The sequence below is a fragment of the Cucumis sativus genome, chromosome 3 (genome assembly GCF_000004075.3).
Source record: "Cucumis sativus cultivar 9930 chromosome 3, Cucumber_9930_V3, whole genome shotgun sequence".
In the NCBI taxonomy this organism is placed as follows: Eukaryota; Viridiplantae; Streptophyta; class Magnoliopsida; order Cucurbitales; family Cucurbitaceae; genus Cucumis; species Cucumis sativus.
Genome location: NC_026657.2, coordinates 27,689,032 through 27,709,126, shown reverse-complemented (window position 1 = coordinate 27,709,126; position 20,095 = coordinate 27,689,032). Strand labels below are relative to the sequence as shown.

The window sequence follows — 20,095 nt, the reverse complement described above, 5'->3', positions numbered from 1 at the left end:
CTACGATAATTTTCATTATAAGCACACTTACATGTACATCTTACATATTTAACCTCAAAATTATTAGCCACAAAAAATCAATCACCAAAATTGTTGTAAATTTAAGAAAGATTTAGATAAATCGTCCCTTCCTTCCATATTTCACAAACGTCTTAAATTCTCAATTATTATCTTAGGTAATAAATCGTGATATTTTAGACAATTTTAATTTTCATATAATTATTTAATAATAATGATTTTTAAAAAATTTAAACAATATTTTTCATAATTATAAAATATCATATTTATTATATCAATTGTAACTTTGTTGATGGTTAGTACATATGTATTTGTATTTAATAGAATATTTATTACATTCCCAATAATTTAAATATGTTATAGATTATTATCTTACACGATAATAATATTTTTAATTATCCTACAAAATAATTAGTTTCAATTTCATGTCCAAACTAGAAGCTTTTTTTCTCACAATCATCAATTTCAACACGAATTTTCTTCTTCCATTTATATTTTAAAAAATTGTTTTCTTCTTCTTTTTCGATTTGCTATAGAATATATGATTAGTCTTTTTTCCCTTTTATTTGTCGTTTCATATATTATTTCTTATTCCGTTTCGTAGTATATATTTTGGTCACGTTCCTCCTATTTTGTTTAATTTTTTATTGTCTTAGTTCATCTTCTTGTCATATTCGACATATAATTTTTATTAAATGTCTCGTCATTCGTATATGCTAGGGTATACCACTAAATAATAAATTTTATGTTATGTGATTTGTCATATATATACTGCATATATTCAATAATACATGCATATTATTTTTCATGTTGTGGTTTTTTCTCACGGCGTATATATCAATATATACATAAATTATATATATATTCAGTATTTTTTTTATTTCTTACATATATGTTTTTGAATAATTCATTTATGTTTTATGATTTATTACATTCCATAAATTCAACAATACATACACATGTTTTTTTTATGTTATGTGATTTTTTCTTCCTATATATATATATTACTGAATATAACATGAATTATGTTTCATTTTTTAAAATTCTTACATATATATTACTGCATAATACATATTTCTTATGTATACTACTTCATATGTTCAATAATACATAAATGATGTTATCTTCAATATAGTCAATATATCATAATGTATTTCGAATACGAAATATAAATTCTTACTAACATTAAATGAAAAATATATATTATAATATATTTGTAATCACTGTTGTTTCAAACATAACTTATTATTTATTACATTAATATAAATATTTGAAATAAAATACATAAACCTTAACAAATTGATATCATAACATTTCATTCATAAAATGTACAATGTATTGTTTCATATATACTTTTCATAAACCAATTTAACATTCAACCATTTTTTTCATACAATTATCTAGATCTTCAATGCATTCATCAAAGTCTCTACGTTGCAAACATATTCAATTTTTCTCAACATTACATGTATCATATAACAACCAATGTTTTAATGGCTTCTATTACATATACTAATCATAATTTTTTCTCATTCATGTTCTTGTAAACATAAACAACTTTCATACATAATCACTATTATTTCAAACATAACGAATTATTTATTAGGTAAGATATGAATATTTAAATAAAATACATAAACAAATTGATATAAGAACATTTCATTAATAAAATATACACCGTATTATTCAATATATACTATAATTATGTGAAATATATGAAAAATAAAGCAAAACGAAAGAATAATGGACATAGAAAGAAATTGGAAAGTGAGAGAAATCGGGAGGGAAGAATTTTTGAACAAAATCACAAAAAAAAAAAAAAATTAAAGGACAATTTTTATTATAATATTACCTCAGTATAATTAATCATTTACCGCATTACATGTGATAGCTAATAAATATAAATCTTAATCACAGTCCACTTCTTTTTTTCATTTTTTAATTTTTTAAATATATTATTAATAATAAAGATGGGTAAATTGGTCATTTCGACCATATATTTGTAAAAAAATATTAATCAATTTATAACAATTCTAAAAATTAAAGAAATTTGGGTCAATGTGATGTAGTATACAATTTCACGCCATCTTAGTTAAAACCTTAAATTTAAAAGAATAAAATTTAAAGATATATTTGATAAGTGATGTTGATTCTATTGTATATTTTTGAATGAATAGGATTAGCAAACAGAGAGTTAGAGTTGGGTTGTTAGGCATACAATCAAGATAGTTTTTCTAAACTTATATCTAATGTTACGTGCACCAAAACTATTTTATATTGTTTAGATTTGGACAGTCAAATATAAAACTAAATCTAAACTATTATATTAGCCAAATCTAAATAATTGATTTTTTTTTTTTTTTGAAAATTTCTCCTTTTTCCTTTTTCGAAATATTTTACCTTATATTTTTTTTCTAAAAAGTCCATATAATTTATTTTAAATTAGATGATATTTCAAAATAAGAACTTTAAAACATTTTCACAAATTAATTAATAGCGATATATATTCAACTCAATATTTGCAACTGGTTTTATTATAAGAGGCCTCAAGTTTGCGAATCAACCAAATGATAAGTGTCGTTTTTGAGGCATTTTTTGAAAGATGTTTGAGATCGTTTTATATCTTTTTAGAACTACCAATTTCATCGGATCGAAAATGAAAAAAAATATTTAGAATATTTATAAAATATACTAAAATTTCAAAATTGATGGGTTTAAATCTTTTTATTTGATTTCTTATTTTTGGATGGTTAGCATTAGTAAGGTAAAAAATGTATTTTAAAAAAGAAAAAGGAAAACGTGCGTGTGCATTACACGCTCCGAGGAAAGAGCGTGGGCGGAACAGGTGCAATCACAGTCTACTTCGTGACCTTCGCTCTCGCTATTAATTTGAGCACAAAAAAAAATAAAAACACGAACTTGTTCTTTAGAAAATCGAATTTGGAGACCCTCTTTCTCTAGAATCTTCTTCGACCTTTGAAAATACAAACTGAAATCCATCCACCCACTGACCAAAAAGGGCGATTTTGACTCGCAGTAAGCTCTCGGGTCCCTCTCTGCAACCTCAATTTCTCTTCTTTTTCATTTTTTCTTCTGTGTAATTTGTCTCTCTTTGTATCTGCATCTTGTAAGAAAATCTGATGGATACATTTTAATCAACTTATTTTGTTCTATTTGGTAGTTTTCTTATAAACTCAGCTCAGTGTGAAATTTTTGTTTCACTTGATCAGCTCAAGAAAAAAAAATTAATTCTTTGAAGTGGACCGCATGAGCTATGCTATGCAATTCACTTATGAGCTTCATTTTTTTTTTTTTTTGTTGGGGGGGGGGGGGGGGGGGGTCAACTAATTGGATTTTAATCTTCTTTTCTCTGGTTAGTTGTAATTTTACTTGTCAACTGTCTTCAATGCAGACAATTTGGAGTGTCTTCTTGGTTATCAGGTGAAGAAATGGATGGAGAGCAGGAGCAACAGACCCATAATCCTGGTTATTTCTTGAACTTTATTTTTTCCTGTGTATGATTCAATGTTTTGTGTATTACTTTTAAACCTCTTAACTGAATGACTAATTAAGTTGGAATAAGAAAAGTTTGTCAAGTCGTTAGTTACAAGCTAAAGAAGCATGGATACGGATACGAGACATAGACATGACATAAGGCAGACATGGTTACTCAGACACAACTAGGACATGTTCATTGAAACATACATTTTTTAGATATACACATATATATATTTGAAAAGAAGGAAGTTCAAAATCAATGAGTTTATATATTTATCTGAAAAAATTAGTTTGATGTATTTTGCTCTCAGTTTTTATTATTTTTGCCATATATGTGTCTATTTTAGTATAGGAGTGATTAATGCATGTCGAACAAATGTTGGTCCACTTTTTACTATGTCAAGTAATGTATGATTGCTGTAAGGTTTCTTTTTCTGGTAAAGCAAACATGGCTGGTTTCCATAGATAAAATTCTAATGTGGTAAGCTGAGGATTAATGCCATGGTTATCGGGATAATTTCTGACAAATTCATTCAATACTCTGTCCTTGAACATTCTTGATTCGACTTTCAATGCATTTCATTTTGATCATAGGATCCATCATTTTCCTCCCATTACATTTTGATTTCATTTTTTCTTATCAAAATTCGAAAGTTTGATGGACTTCTTTTTGTACCAATATATGTAATGCCAAAACATCATTACTATTTGTTTGACAATGCATGGAGTGTGAGACTCACTCAGTTTCATCACCTCCACCATCTCCTTCCAATACTGGATTTTTCACATTTCTCTCATCTCTTTCCACTCTTGCATTTTTCTATGAAGAGATAGATTAAGCTAATTTTGGTTTCTTAGAGTTAATGGGGAAAATTATGCCAGTTTGTTATTCTTGGTTTCAAATGGGTTGTTTTTTGGGAGCTGAGTGCTAAGTATCATTTTAAACATCCCTTCAGTGTATTTCTTCTTGATGAAAATTCTGATTTATAATCCATGGCATTTCTTTAAGTTGGTGCTTCGCATAATTCTAGACTTATACTACATGTACAAGCAATCAATGTCTCAATTTGAGAACATCTAATATGTCAATACGATGCAGAAGATCAAAAGTTTCTTCAATGTTTCTCAGTAGTATGATTGGTTCATGTCAAGGAAATGCAATTGACATAAATGAACCTACTAATCACATGTATGACATGTATGACATGTAGGTCAAGATGATGAAAATGAAATAGTAGCTGAAGGTGCTTCTGTTGTGCATGGGGAACCTCCAAGCGATGACAATGGCCCTCCCAAAGTTGATTCTGAAGTAGAAGTTCTTCAGGAGAAAGTCACAAAACAGATTATGAAGGAAGGTCATGGTCAAATACCGTCTAAATATTCAACGTGTTTTTGTAAGTACAATACACGCTTATGCCTAAATTTGACATCTTGCCAGTATCTTGATGTTGTTGTTCTACAGTTTTTCATGTGTGGGAGATGTAGATTCATGATATTTTCAAGTTGAAAACTATCAGTAGTCTCACTTATTGCAAAGTTGACTCTTGTAGCTTCTTTAATCAAAATTTATGATTATATGATAAGGTTTCCTGATGGTGATTGATGGTTTAAAGATTTTCTTATGCATCTAATGAACTCCTTGTTCTAATGTAGGAATTCTGAATCTCAACTCAAGATTTTGATATAATGCATCTGACATCCTATTATTGGCTTGTTGAAACTCTTGGATTAATTAGGATGCTGTAGTATTTTTGCTCAAGCCATTATTTTATCGTATTAGAACTTTAGAAGTGTAAATCTTCAACATCCCTGGCCTTCTTAAAAGCTTTTATTATTTTTATCACATTCGTCGAATCTTTTAGCCATTGATGCAATGGATATATGAGTGACTTGGCATATCTGTCAGTGCATTATCGGGCGTGGACTGAAAGCACTCGGCACAAATTTGAGGACACGTGGAATGAACTACGACCCCTTGAACTTGTATTAGGGAAAGGTATTTATGTACTTAGGCCTGTAATTATTGAAACACCAAACGTATGTACGTTTATTCTGATATCCTCCTAATACTTACGTAACAGAAAAAAAAGAAATGACTGGCTTGAGTATTGGTGTTGCCAGTATGAAATCTGGTGAGCGTGCCCTGTTGCACGTGGGATGGGAATTAGCTTATGGAAAGGAAGGAAACTTTTCCTTCCCTAACGTTCCACCGATGTCAGATGTATTATATGAAGTCGAGCTCATTGGGTTTGACGAGACCAAAGAAGTAAGATTTGTTGTAGTTTCCAGTTGTTGCTATCTTCAATCTCATTGGTACACTCCAACAGTAGCCAAATGTTCTGACTGTTACAATCTCCTATATGTTTTTCAGGGAAAAGCTCGAAGTGATATGACTGTTGAAGAAAGAATTGGTGCAGCAGATCGCAGAAAGATGGATGGCAATGTTTTATTCAAGGAGGAAAAACTGGAAGAGGCCATGCAACAGTATGAAATGGTTACATGCTTCTCTTATTTTACGTTTACCATTTAAATTTCAAGTCACATACATTCCAGAAGATAATTTTCATCTTCTTGACAAGTTTTTCAATGGTTTCTTTATAGGCCATAGCATATATGGGTGACGATTTCATGTTCCAGTTGTTTGGGAAGTACCGTGACATGGCTTTGGCTGTTAAGAATCCATGCCATCTTAACATGTCGGCTTGTCTCATAAAGCTCAAGCGCTATGAGGAAGCCATCGCTCAGTGTAGCATGGTAAGATACAATTATTTATAGGTGAAGAGAAATTGTTTCTCATGTTCTATGGATATGGTTCAGTATATATACTTCAAAGATAGCTCTAGTAAGAGGTTATGATTCATAATGCCTTCGAGGAATTTAATATTATGAGCTTTTCATCCATCACATGTTATAAGATCAGCATATGGAGGACGGAGGTTAGAGGACTTCTTAGTAGTAGATCAGACACATCGGAAAGAAATCAAGGTGTTGTGCACATGTTATAAGATAGCTCAATCTATTTTGACAGATTTTTCTCTTTCTGTGTTGTGCAAATCACGTTTTCTTCTCCATCACTACAACTATGTCTGAATTCATAGCTCACCATTTGTATAAGCTGATTTGATGAAGCTTGGAATTTAGACATTTCGTGTTTGGATTATGCTAAGAAATAGGTTTATAAGGTGTATAGAGGCTTGAATTTGAGTAACATGTATGATTGGTAACAATTAATTTAGTTTGAGGTTTGTGGAATATGGAGGTTCTAAAAGTTCAAACCCGCTTTAATGTCTAACAGGTATTGGCAGAGGATGAAAGCAATGCCAAGGCCTTGTTCAGACGGGGAAAGGCTAGAGCAGAACTTGGGCAAACTGATGCAGCTCGGGAAGACTTGCTAAAAGCACGCAAATACGCACCTGAAGACAAGGCAATCGGAAGGGAGCTAAAATTGCTTGCTGAACATGACAAGGCTGTTTATCAGAAGCAAAAGGAGATCTACAAAGGAATTTTTGGTCCGAGACCTGAGCCAAAACCGAAGCATGGTGTAATCGTGACTCAGCTAATCCTTATTTGGCAATGGCTGATATCGTTTTTCTACCGTCTCTTCAAGCGCGAAGAAAAACACCATGGTGACTAGTTACGCCTTTGAAGAACTGGGTTGAGAACTGCATATGATGTTAGATTAGAAAACTAAACTCTGAGCTAATTTTTTCTATTTATCTTCTGGTCTTGAATTTTCACACCAGTTGTCAACACAAAGGTTTTCAATGGCTGAGTTGAACATTTGTGACAATGCATTTCACTTCTTCCTTCTTAACCAATTTGTCTAAATGCATCTTGAAAATGAATCAATAGATGTTTAAATGTGGACCGTACCATCCTGAATTTGCCAGTGATAAATAAAAGACTGAATTGAATTTAGTAGAGCAAGTTATGTTGCTGCAAGATTAGTTGAGTTGCATGTCAAACACTTAACAAGAAGTAACTTTTACGATTTTATTGCATATATTCAACAAATAAGTAATCAAATTACATTAGAATTCTAAGAAAGAGCAAACTTTAATCATACACAAATTTCAATCGCCAAGTATAGAACAACAACAGAGAGAGATTCTTTGAAATACATGATCTTCTACCACAGTGGTTTAGGCATTGTCATCCAAAGAAAATAAGCACAAACAATCTTCTGAGATATATATACATAAACAGCAAATGAAAGGCTCATCAATGTCAAATCCTTCCAATCCCCTTTTCTCTGTGGACTCAATTTCTCCTTCAGTTGAATTCCCATCTTCTCAAATCTTTGGACAAACCCGTGAACCATCTCTTTCCTTTCTTGGCTTTTCTTCTTCGTTTTTTCTTCTGAACAATCTGTAGGATCTGAAGGATCTTGGTTATGGAGGCAGAGGACGGAGATCGATCTGGGGCTGATGCTTCTGTTTCTGAACAGCAGGGTGGCGCTGCCACTTTGGCTGTAGAAGAAATGGCGGTGACCGGCGGAGAGGGCTGCCATGGAAATGGGCCGCGAGTTTGGAAGAAAATGGAGGTTGGGAGATATTTTTGTGGGGATAGTTTCAATTTAAGGAATGGGGAATTCTAATAAATTGGGAAAAAGGAATGGATAATTTTTTGGTTATGTGTAGACAAAAATAAAGTTAGGAATAAGCAAATTTTGCAAGTTTCTTATGAGGATTTTTCAGTTGCCTTTTGGACTCATTTACATCTACAAATATCTCAACAAAGTTTTCTAACACATCAAATTACAAACTTTGGCTCAAATAGATCAAGACGCCCCAGGTTACTCGTACAAAAGTTCGATGAAAGAACAGAAGAAACAAAATTATTTTTAACGATAAAATTACTGAAAATATTTACCCATATTAACAGTTTAGGGTTTAGAAAATAGTTGAAAAAATCTTCTTGGAATAGATATATTTTAACAATTTGTTGTTGATGGTATTTTAATGTAAAAATGTTATAAAATGAAAAACAAGGTTCTAGTTGATGAAATTACAAGTTTCATTTTCCAAACAAAAATTAAGGGTAAATTAATACTGTTTAGTATTTATTTATGCAGTATTTCAATGGAATCGACCTACAAAATTTAGAATTAGATTACTTTTCTCAAGATTTTGTATTGATGACTCAAATTTGATTTGAAATTATCCAAAATTTAAGAAAACAAAAATTAATATTTTACTTACGGTATGTGATATAAAGACAACATTAAATTGTCCCTTCCGTTCACATGACTACATCGTGAATGAATGAGAACACACGCATGATTTTGCGTTCGAGAATTTGTTATTTGTAATTTTAAACATGAGCAAGAATTTGTTATTTGTAATTTTAAACATGAGCAAGAATTTGTAATTTTACAAAAATCGCGATGCAAACTTGAAATCATCATTCGGGTCACATCAGTTTAAGGTTCTTAGGAGAATTTAATATTGATGGATACTTGGTTTTTATTGCAAACTATGCTTTTCAGCTTTACAAAACTCTTCGTTTTCTTCCATAGGAATGAATATTATTTACCCTCCAAAGTATGGGTAGAATTCTGTTCTTTTTTTGTTCTGAATGTCAACGTTACATAGAAAAGTTACATCAAATGCCAAATCTTCATAAGATGGCGATCCCCCAATAACAACACTGACCGCTTAAATTCTAGCAAATACTGTTACACCAATAGAAGACATAAGAGTCAGGAAGATCTTAATTTTTTTCACCGGAAAGAAGTTATCTATATACATACAAAGGAGATTTCTTCAGTCAATCTTCATCAAGGCTGGCTTCGTCTTCATCGAAGTCTGAATCCTGAGAAGCTACCTCACCATCTGAATCACTAAGCACATACCTGACCTGTGTTGTTCTGTTTGCTCTCCGAGATCTCCCTCTCGCCAGCTGAACTTCTTCACTAGTCTCGAAAGAAGCAGAACCCATCAACTTCCCTTCATCGTCGTTTTCATCCTCTTCTTCTTCCCCTATTGTTCTTCCCAATAAAGAGCCACTTTTCTTGTTGAAAGGTGATGCTCTTATCTTCCTCACTTTTTTCTCTGGTGAGATGCCGGAGTTCTCTGCCGCTGGTTCTAGCATTTGAGTTATCAGTTTCTGCCCCAACTTCGCTCCTGCAGCAGGGGGCTTGGTTGTTTTGCTATTTCCTGCAGCTGCCTTTCTTCCTCCTCCTCCTCTTCCTCCTCCCTTCTTGGCTGCCGGAGGGTCTACTTCCTTTATTTCGAAATCTCCGTCGTTGTCGTCGTCGCTAATGGAGATCTGAGCTGACTTTGCAGTAGTTTTCTTCTTGGCAGGTGCTCTCTTGCTAGGTTCTTTCTTCTTGGCCGCTTGTTGTTGTACTTCCTGCACTTCAGTTTCCATGGCTGAAACTGAAAAGTTAAAAAAGAAGTTATGATCATCACAGCATACATCTTCTTTAGTGCTGTTAAGGGCATCTCATTATAACTTTTGGGATTAGTGTTAAATCTAAATCTAACAGGATAAAGGACTTAAGTTCAAACTTGAAAGTAAATTTTCAACAGTGAGTACTATTAATTAAACCTTCTGATGGTTCAGGAGATGACTCAATTTTATAGGCAGCAAGACGATCTTTAAGCTCGAGGACTTCGTCATCTTCGTCATCTTCGTCATCGTCAAGAACTGCTGCTTTACCCTGTAGTTTGTTTCCGCAGCAGAACAAAGTCAATTTATTTCGGAAGGGCCAAATTGATGGTGGGAGTTTCTCAAGAACAACTAAAATGAATGAGCCAAAATGTTACCTTCTTTTTAGCAGGAGCTTTTCTTGGAGCTGCTTTGCCTTTCGGCTTCACCACCGGGTTATTTGCTGTTAAGTAAAAATCATTGAGATTAATACTTAAAACATATGCAAAGAAAATAAAACCAAAAAACAAACATTTGGAGTATCTGAAGAGGGGTGAATAATGAACCTACCAACTTCAGTTGTTGTAGAACTATATGTTGTGTCCATACTTTCGGTGACAGTTTCCACATTGCTGGTTTTCTTACTGTTACGTGGAGCTTTTGGTGCATTTCTTGACACTTTTGGCTTTAAATCGATATTTGCTTTCTCTCGCTGTTGTTTTCTTAACTCCATTGTCTGAGCATCATTTCTATCCATCTCCTGTATAACAATCAAAATCTTAAGCAAAATGTAAAGCCGATAACAAGTATATGAAATGTGAAAGAAACTATTATTTGCATCTTACATCAAGCTCTTTCTCAAGATAATCAAGGTCATTCAGCCACAAAGACTTGGGGGTTGCCTTCCTCAAATCGTCCACTTCTCCTTTCAGCTTGTCTCTATCACTACATAGCTCCTGAACCTTCTCGATGGTCAAGGTTCCAATTGGCAGAGCTAGTAGATACTCATAATCACTAATTCGTTCCCCTTTTACCACTTCCGGGCTCTCCTCTGCTTCATCAGTTTCATTAGATGCCCCAGCAATCTCCGGCTCAACAGATTTAGTCTTCTTTGGAAAGGGTGTAAAGCCTTTCGCTTGAAGCTCGTGGAACAAATCAACCTTTTTTCTATTGCTTACTTTTATCTCTTCATTCACAACAGCAAGAATGAACCTCACCTTGTTTTCCAGTTTAAGCAACTCCATTTCAAGGTTATCCAAAAGAATTCTCTGCATTCAAAAGTCAACAATTTTGTCAAATCATTGACTCTCTCTCTCAACCTTTCAGATGAATAAGGGAAAAAAATACAAGTAGTTCACCTTTCTTTTCTCGTAGAATTCAAGTCTAAGGGGGAAAAATTCCTCAAGAACTGCAAAGTAGTTAAATTTTTTTTATATTAGATCACAGAGCTCTAACAGCATAACTATAAGCTAAGTAAAAATCTCAACACAGCATACTTTGTTCTGGGGTGTCATATTTCTTAATGACGCCATTTGCATCAAACAGGTGCATGTTGCTAGTGCTGACAGTTGTAGTTAGTTTGAATTTCTTCTTCAAACCTTCCTGGATGGCCAATAACATGTTTTCCTCTGTTAAGTGAACATCAATGGAAACAATTTTGTCATCGCTGTGGTGATCAGCTTGCTGCATATCACAAGGAAAGAAGAATTTCTTAGCACAGTGAAAAAGAAGAATGCAAGAGAGAAGCTTTTACTGAGATGTAATCATTTCTGTACCTCAATAAAAGGATCTTTTGCTGCTTTTTCTTTATCTTTGTCATGCTTTGATGCAACTCTTGTGACAGAGTCAAGAAAGTCCTTGTAGTCACTAGTCCATCGGCGGACTGGCAATTCAACTATTCTCAACGTCGTATCGCTGACTTCCTCTATAATTCCACTAACAGTGTAAGTAGTACCTCCTTCTTTAGTGGCAGTTTTCTCTATAGTTCCTGAAAAACCTCTATACCACGGATCCATTGGCAACATCGTTTCTCCCTCCAACATGCGTCTGACATTTCTAATGATGTCTCTAGGATTATAGTTTGGAACGTATGAACTCCAACCAGTTCCAATTCCTTCACTTCCATTGACAAGAACGGTTGGGATGATAGGCATATACCTAAGAGGCACAAAAGAAAAAGATTAAAAACACAACGCTAAGCCTTATGCAAACTTAATTTTCTTAAAATGAATGAAGAAAAACGCACTAAAGTGGGGCAGTGAAAAGGAAGAGAAGCACAAGACAGGAAGAGATTTACCAGGTTGGTTCAATCGACTGGCCATCTTCATTTAAGTAGTTAAGAAGCTTGTCATCATCTCTCGGGAAAAGGAACCGTGTGACATTTGAAAGTTTAGTGTAAATGTACCTAGAACTTGCATGATCTTTGCCTCCCTGGAGAAAAAATGCACAGAATAAATCAACGACTAGAATTAACTTCATAAATGTTTAAAGAAATGAGGGAATATCTACATGGTTCCGTGTGCCAAACTGTCCATTTGGTAGAAGAAGATTAATGTTGTTACTGCCAACAAAGTCCTGTGCCATTCCAATGATGGTACTAGCAAGACTCTGCTCACCATGATGATAAGCAGAGTGCTCAGATACGTAACCGGAAAATTGTGAAACCTTTGCTTCTTTGATAAAGTTCCTCTTGAAAGAACAGAAAAGGATCTTCCTTTGGCCAGGCTTAAGGCCATCAACCATTGACGGAATAGACCTTTGTAAATCAGCCATTGAAAATAATATAAGCTCCTTGTTAACGAAGTCACTGTATTTTATCAATTTTCCAGTCTGATCTAGATGGGTACCAGGCTGCAATGTGTTTATTGAAGAGAGTGACATTAGTAAGACAATTTAACTTCTTGCAAAGGCATTAATACATGGGTAGTTAATTGATCATACTTCTCTTACCTCAAATTGACGGAGCCAATTCTTTCTATCTTCAATCTTCTTCTTACTGAAAGCAAGCTCAATGGCCTCCCCGTCATTATCATCTTGCCAAATAAAATCTTTCTTGTGCTTTGTCAGCTGTTCAAAGTACTCTCTTCCTTCTTTTGATGTGCTTGTTCCCAACCCCTGCATAATTAGGATAACAAATTAATGGATTGCAACATTAATATCTTTCAAATATAATTTGAAGAAATACAACTTACACAAAGAAGTTCCTATTCTTAAGTCTTAGAAGACCGACCTTATAGTACTTGATTGACCAGCCACTTGCATTGCCCCTCAAGCTCTCTTTCCAGGCTTCGTACTCGGGCATGGTATAGAAAGATAAAACAGTTCCATTCTTATGAGTAGCCTGCAGACGTCAAAAGAATGTGTGAGAAGCAGTGCCTCTTTTAGCAAACTTATCAATGAGGACCAATCAACGAAGCATAACCAACCTTGACAATTGGCGTTATGAATTCAACCAAGAACGATGGCACTCTTAGGAGAGAAGGCCAAAAAGAATGAATAAAGTTGATCAAGAGTCCTTTAATGTGTGAGCCATCGTGGTCCTATATATAGGCATTGATGTTAACCCCATGTTGTAGACAGAAACGAGTAGAAATAACACACAAGTGAAAACATAAATGAACATGAAAAACATAAGCCATCAGACCTGATCGGTCATAATCATCAAATGACCGTATCTCAAAGCCCTAGCATTGTTGTATTCCTTCCCTTGCTGAAGTCCAAGAATTTGCTTGATGTACTGAATTTCTTTATTCTCTGTGATTTGTTTACTACTTGCTTCCCTCACATTGAGCAATTTACCTCTGAGTGGGAATACACCATAAAAGTCTCGTCCTACTACACCGAGCCCAGCCATCTATTGGCACAGCAACAAAGTTATAAGCCATCTAGGGAGAGAGAGATAGTAACAAACATCAATTCATAAGTGTGAAAAATGAGAACTTACTGCAAGGGCCTTAGCCGAATCTCCTTCCGTCAAAATTAAGGTACATTTTTCTGAGTTCTTCCCTCCAGCACAATTGGCGTCCTCCAACTTTTCGATACCACTAATCTTTTCTGTTTTTGCTCCATCCGTTTTCTTCAAATCTTTGCTTTGCTTGAAATTAACCCATGAGAGAACGCTGTCCATAATTCCAGATTTTGTGGCCACTGGTTGCAATATTTGCAATTAATCAGTATCTTACATTTGAAATAATAAACCAATATTATAAATAACGTTTGTGATTAATGCGTGCATACCATTCTTCAAAAAATCTGGCGTAAGTTCACATGCAGAACCGAAACTGTTTGCACGTTTTGTCAAAGTTTCCTTGGTTTGGGAGTCGAAGGATGGATTATCAATGAGAGCATTGATAAAAACCCACAAATAGCTCTTCACATTATGAGCCTTCACGTTAGCATTTTTGTTCTTCTTATTTACAGCAGTCATCACAAAATTTGCTATTTGATTAGTGATGTATTCAACATGAGTCCCACCCTTGATTGTTGCAATCCCGTTCACAAAGCTGACCTGTTCAATAAAACACAGTTACTAACTTTAAAAACTTCAAATATTCAGTAGTTGCATTAAACACATTCATTTAAAAGATAGATACCTGTTGGAACTGGCCCTCACTTAAGGTCACCACAATTTCCCATCTCTCATTAGGCCTAATGTGATACCTAAACAAGATTCACAAACCCTTTACCATATCCTCAAAACGCAATATAAACTCTGAATTTTTGCAAACAAAAGTTTCACCAGCCTCTACCTTTTGGGAGGTTCCGCCTGGATTGAGGATGCTGATTTGAGGTAGAGATCTACATAATCTTGAAATGATCTTACAGGGACCCTTTGTCCATTCAGCTCAACCTTCACGGTTTTACCAAGGCATCCAGCCAAATCCAAGACTCTCTTTTTCATCAGTGCAACAACATCATCTTCAAGATGGGTCATGTTAAATTTTTCCAGGTCTGGTTTAAAAGTTACTCTGGTCCAATTGTCACCCGCCTTGCACTTTGTTATAATCGGCTCTGATTTTTTACCCATGTTATCATTGAATACCTTCCATATGCAAAATAAACACATTAGTTAGTTTCCAGCTCTGGCTAAAAGAACATATTAGATTGTCATACGAAAAGAAAGCTAACCTCAATGAATATAAAAAATCTTATATGGGAACAGAAAGTTACATTCATGAGATGGTGAAATGACATGGAAAGAGTAATTTTTCAAATGAGGCTCAGCGAAAGAGCGTGAATCAAACATAGAAGATAACAGCAAACAGAATTTGCAAAAAATATATTCTTTACAGTTCTTGAAGCACAAATAGAAGAGAAACTTGAAAGGAAAAACAAAAACGTTCACAGCATTATGAACCTGTCACCCGATCAGTTCAAAGCCTACTAAACACTTGGTACATCGCTAACCATTTCCTTCTTAAACATAACATTCGAGTCATTTCCCAAACTCGAACCAGATAAATAAATTTACCAAATCAGTGTACAGATCTAAAAAATTACCTGATTGCAACCAAACAAAGTAAGAAAAAATATTTAATCTTCACGAAGTATGCACTAATTATACCTGCTTATACTTCTTCAGGCGCCTTCCATCAGCCGTTTCGATCACAAATTCAGAAGAAAAAATATTGGTAAGTTTCGCACCATACCCATTCCGTCCACCAGTGGTTTTCTTTTCGGTATCATCGTAGTTACTACTAGTCAACAAATGTCCAAAGATCAACTCAGGCACATAAACCTTCTCTTCCTGATGAATTTCAACCGGAACTCCATCTCCATTGTTGAAAACACTGATACAGTTCTGTTCGACATCAATATTGACCTTGACAGAATCCATGGAAGGGTCTCTCTGCTTGTTATCTGCGGCATTGACCAAGATTTCATCAAAGATCTTGTAAAGACCAGGCACGTAAGAGATTGATCGGTGGACCATTTTTTCATTCTCGTAAACCCAGAGGTTTTGGGTATGCTTTTCAATAGATCCGACATAGGTATCGGGCCTGAGAAGAATGTGCTCAAGCTGAGACTTCTTTTGGTACATTTCTTCGATTGTTTTCTTTGGACCTGCCGGATTGGAGTCGACATTGGCGGCGTTGCTGTTCTGAAGTGGCCGTTTCTTTTCGACAACCATGGTGGTCGGAAGAACCTGTTCTAGAGAGAGCGAGAGAGAGAAAAGACAGAGAGAAAGAGAGAGAGAGAGAGAAGACACAGAGATGGTGTCTGAAATTGAAAGATTGGAAGATGAAAGAGGGGTGAGAGAAAGAAAAGAGGATTTTATAGAAGTTAGGGTTCCGATTGGAAATTTGAATTCGAATTTGAATTTGGGCGCTCTTCTTTTACCACACAACACCAACGGCTAGCTTTACAATCCTGGTTTTGTATTGGATCTCACGGCTCGGCTTCCCATGAAACCCACCCATCCGGTTAACCTTTTTTCAGTTTTTTATTTTATATTCTATAAACAATCATAAGAAAAGAAGACCAATTCTTAAAACTATTTTAAAAATTATAACGAAATTCATCCAATTTTTTTTAAAAGTATGTGTAAGTCTTTTATATATATATATATATATTCTGTAATAATTACCTAAAAAAACGTTTGATTATGATTGATGTGTTCTTTAAATTAAGGACTAAGTTATTACAAATATAAAAATATATAAGTATTAAACCAATGAAGTTACTTATTATAGTCTTGAATTATAATGATTTTTGTTTTTATTTTAATGTAAATTATTTTAATTTGGATTATAATAGTATATATTTGAACTATTTTAGTTAGAGAATAAAATAATAAATATTGTAGTAAGAATAAAAAACAGAATGAATATAAAATAATAAAATTTTTAATAAATAGTAGACATCACAGTAAATTGAGAGTTTTAATAGTATTTGTCTTATCAAGATGTGGTTGTTATAGTTTTATGTAGTTTTTGCCTCAAATGTCTTTTAAATTGTTACATGCTAAAGTTAGTGGACTAAACTTTGTATTTAGTAATAAAAAGTACACAGTTGCATACCAAAATTCAGGAACAAGTTTGTTTAGGGACCAAAATTAGTTTTAACCAAACTTTTTTTCTTTTGCTTACAAAGTTGTGCCCTATTGTATTATATATACTAAAAAAACAGAATGGGTGAAGAACATTTTTGTTAATAATAGAAATTGGGGGAGTTGGAACCAGAGATGACCTTGATTCCACCATTGAGTACACTAGAAATGTTTTGTGTATATATAAAAAGTATGACAACAAAAAAAAACACTGTCTTATATTTGTTTACATCGTCCACATTGAGCGTTCTTCAACAAAGCAACACTGACATTCAACTTCCAGCAGCAACTCTCTATTGCCAATGACAAACAAGTGGACTGATGCTCCAATTGATCCCTGAAGAGCAGGAAATCCCTTGAGCTTTTTCCACAACAAGTTTGATAGCGTGAGGGATTGGAGGGGTGTCATTAAAGTGAATTGTGTATTAGAATATTACCAAACACCCCCTTATGGATACAATTTCTTTTTCGAATCTTGTTTGTTGTTGGAGTGTTGCATAGACAGTTCCAATCCTTTGTTAGCTTTCAACAACCTTTGCTCAAATCTGGCATATCAAACTTTAGAAAGAAAATAATAATTGCATAAGTTCTTAGCCATTATGCATTTCCAAATCAAATGACTAGTGGTTTCAAAGTGAGTAGTCGAAGTTAGTTGATATTATGTTTTTTTATTAAATTGTAAGTAGTAGGGAGAATATCCATCCTAACTCATCAATCTTAAATCTTTACACTGTAAAGCTAAAGTTACACATGAAATTTGAATAAAATTGGTAATAGAAACAAAATGATATTGACAATTAGTCAAAATCAAGAAAATAAGAAAAAGGTTTTACAAAAGTGATTGGGAGAGTGGGCCTGAGTGCACATGGGGAAAATGGGGGCCCATAATGAGCCCATTAGCATTAAATTAGTCTTTGATTAAAGCAAATCTTTGTTGTGTGGTTTCCCATCCACCTCACTCAAGGCTCAACTCAATAATGCCACGTGCACTTTTCATTATTTAACTTTCAAATATATTAATTTCTCATTTATTATATACTTTAAATACACAATTGAAAGCTTGTATACTTATTAAGCAATTTCGTTCTTTTCTTTTTAAATTCAAGCATCCACCCGACACAAGCATGACTGTTTGAGAATTTGTATTATAATTCAATTCATTAAAAGTTAAAATTTATGTTTATTTTTAAATTTAGAAAAATTGACTAAAATCTTTACTAAATATTATGATTTATTTGCTATGAAATGGATGATGGTAGACTATGAGTTATTTACTAAATATATATCATGATACAAACAAATAGTCATCTACCTTTATTGAATAATTATAAGTTTGGTTATTTAAAAAGAATACAACTGTGTGTATTGAATAAGTTTACATATTTTTGTTTTTTAAAAAAGCTTTCTATTTTTTTGAGAAAATAAAAATATGTTTCTACACTTTGAATATTCTAAATTTATATTTAATAGTCTTTAAAAAAAGTTTAACCTTGACCATTATGAATTAACAAATTAGATAAACAACATATTTTAACAATTTATCTAGTTTAACTTTTAAAATTATTAAATATTTAATTTTTACAAACTAATTAAGTTTTTAATTTACTTTTTATTTGTTTGTCTCAACCAATATAAAACAACTCGTAATTTACTATAGTATTTTTTTTAAAAAAAGAACCAAACCAGATATTGTATTACTAAATACATTTTTATCACAAATTTGCTATTATATTATAGATTAAATGATAAAATAAATATTTTATGTAAGAATTTTCAATTAAAACACTCAAAATATTTTCAACTCTACAAAATATTGTAATTCTAATTTTAACGTTTATACATCTTTTCTTCAAATGAACTTTTTTTCTTTCCATTATTTTTATTAAAAAAAAACGTTTATTTGATATTTTAAAACATTTTATATACGCCACAAATCTTTTCTTTCTACTTTATTCAAAAAGTTAATGATAATTTTTTTAATATCAATCAGAGATCTTACGACATCACCCTAAATTAAAAATATAAAAATTATCTATTTTATTATTGAAAGAAAGTGACAAAAGGTACCGATGTACATTTATTAGTTGAGCACATATGACAATAAATTTAATCAATAAAAAAAATAAACCTAAAATTTATAATGAAAATGAAATGAATTGGATGTAGTAATTGATTACGGAAAAGATTTGAAAAACTAACTAACCAAATATACATAACTATCAGATCAAACTGGATAACAAAATTTCAAGTTAAATTTACCACAACAATCTTTTTTTTTTGTTCTCATCTTGATGAAAAAAATATATTATGTTGGTGACCATAGAAACTCGAAGAAGAAATATTGTGTTGATAACTATAGAAACTTGTGGAAGAAACCAAATGATACAACAAAGATACGAGAGAGAATTGTGACCCTATTCATATATAAAACAAAAAAATTTACTCTAAAAATGTTTTGAAAAGCATTCTCAAAATCAAGAAGGGAAGAAGAAAAATATATATTAACTGAAACATAATAGTTTTAAAATACCTAAAGCCAAAATGAAAAGTGGAAAATTCTCCACTTATATCCCCATCTAATATAGTAGAAATTTTAAAAACTATAGTAATTTTTGGAAATTTTTTTCTTAAATATTTATTTGGAAAGATAATAAGGTATACAATACATAACGTACATTTTTTTCTATAATCTAATATAAAAATTGAATTCTTAATTAAATTTTAATAGAAAATAAAAAATAAAAAAATAAAAAATAGCAAATATTGCACGTTGTTTTAAAATTTTACAAATATAACAAAATTTTCATTTATAAAAAACTATCTAAGTTGAATTTGTTATTATTATTAAAATACCTTTCAATAACTTATTTCCCCAACTTTTTAAAGTTCTAATTATTTATTTATTTTTATACGAAAAAATTATTTGTTTTTTTTTTTTTTTTTTTGTCTTCATCTTGATTTTAAAACATCAGTAGTACAATAATTGCAATATGAAATATAATGGTTGTTGATTATAGTAATTTAACTTAATTAAATGATTGTTTTTTTTTACTTTTTTCGACGTGTGTTTTGAGTTAAATTTTATTTCAAACGATTTTGTTTTATTTTCGTACATTGATTTTTTGTTCTGGTTTTACTTTTTCTAAGTTTTTTATACCA

General features: G+C 32.4%; 2 protein-coding genes across 2 annotated transcripts; one reads left to right on the top strand and one right to left on the bottom strand.

Moving 5' to 3' along the window:
* The first annotated feature begins 2,858 nt into the window (after positions 1-2,858).
* Positions 2,859-7,388, top strand: LOC101216193 (peptidyl-prolyl cis-trans isomerase FKBP42). The gene is made up of 8 exons (XM_004149669.3): positions 2,859-3,054; positions 3,431-3,504; positions 4,728-4,910; positions 5,423-5,512; positions 5,598-5,782; positions 5,888-6,010; positions 6,118-6,270; positions 6,812-7,388. The coding sequence occupies exons 2-8, from the start codon at positions 3,468-3,470 to the stop codon at positions 7,148-7,150; spliced, it is 1,110 nt and encodes a 369-aa protein (XP_004149717.1). The 5' UTR covers positions 2,859-3,054; positions 3,431-3,467; the 3' UTR covers positions 7,151-7,388.
* A 1,575-nt stretch (positions 7,389-8,963) lies between these two features.
* LOC101215950 (DNA topoisomerase 2) lies at positions 8,964-16,142 on the bottom strand. The gene is made up of 19 exons (XM_011653467.2): positions 15,452-16,142; positions 14,637-14,929; positions 14,481-14,547; positions 14,125-14,395; positions 13,832-14,034; positions 13,532-13,741; positions 13,314-13,427; positions 13,118-13,228; positions 12,838-13,002; positions 12,397-12,738; positions 12,185-12,318; positions 11,664-12,045; positions 11,385-11,571; positions 11,247-11,296; positions 10,734-11,156; positions 10,459-10,648; positions 10,287-10,351; positions 10,069-10,180; positions 8,964-9,896 (listed from the first exon to the last, which is right to left on the bottom strand). Exons 1-19 carry the CDS (start codon positions 16,016-16,018, stop codon positions 9,286-9,288), a joined length of 4,497 nt encoding a protein of 1,498 aa, XP_011651769.2. The 5' UTR covers positions 16,019-16,142; the 3' UTR covers positions 8,964-9,285.
* Positions 16,143-20,095: the final 3,953 nt, after the last annotated feature.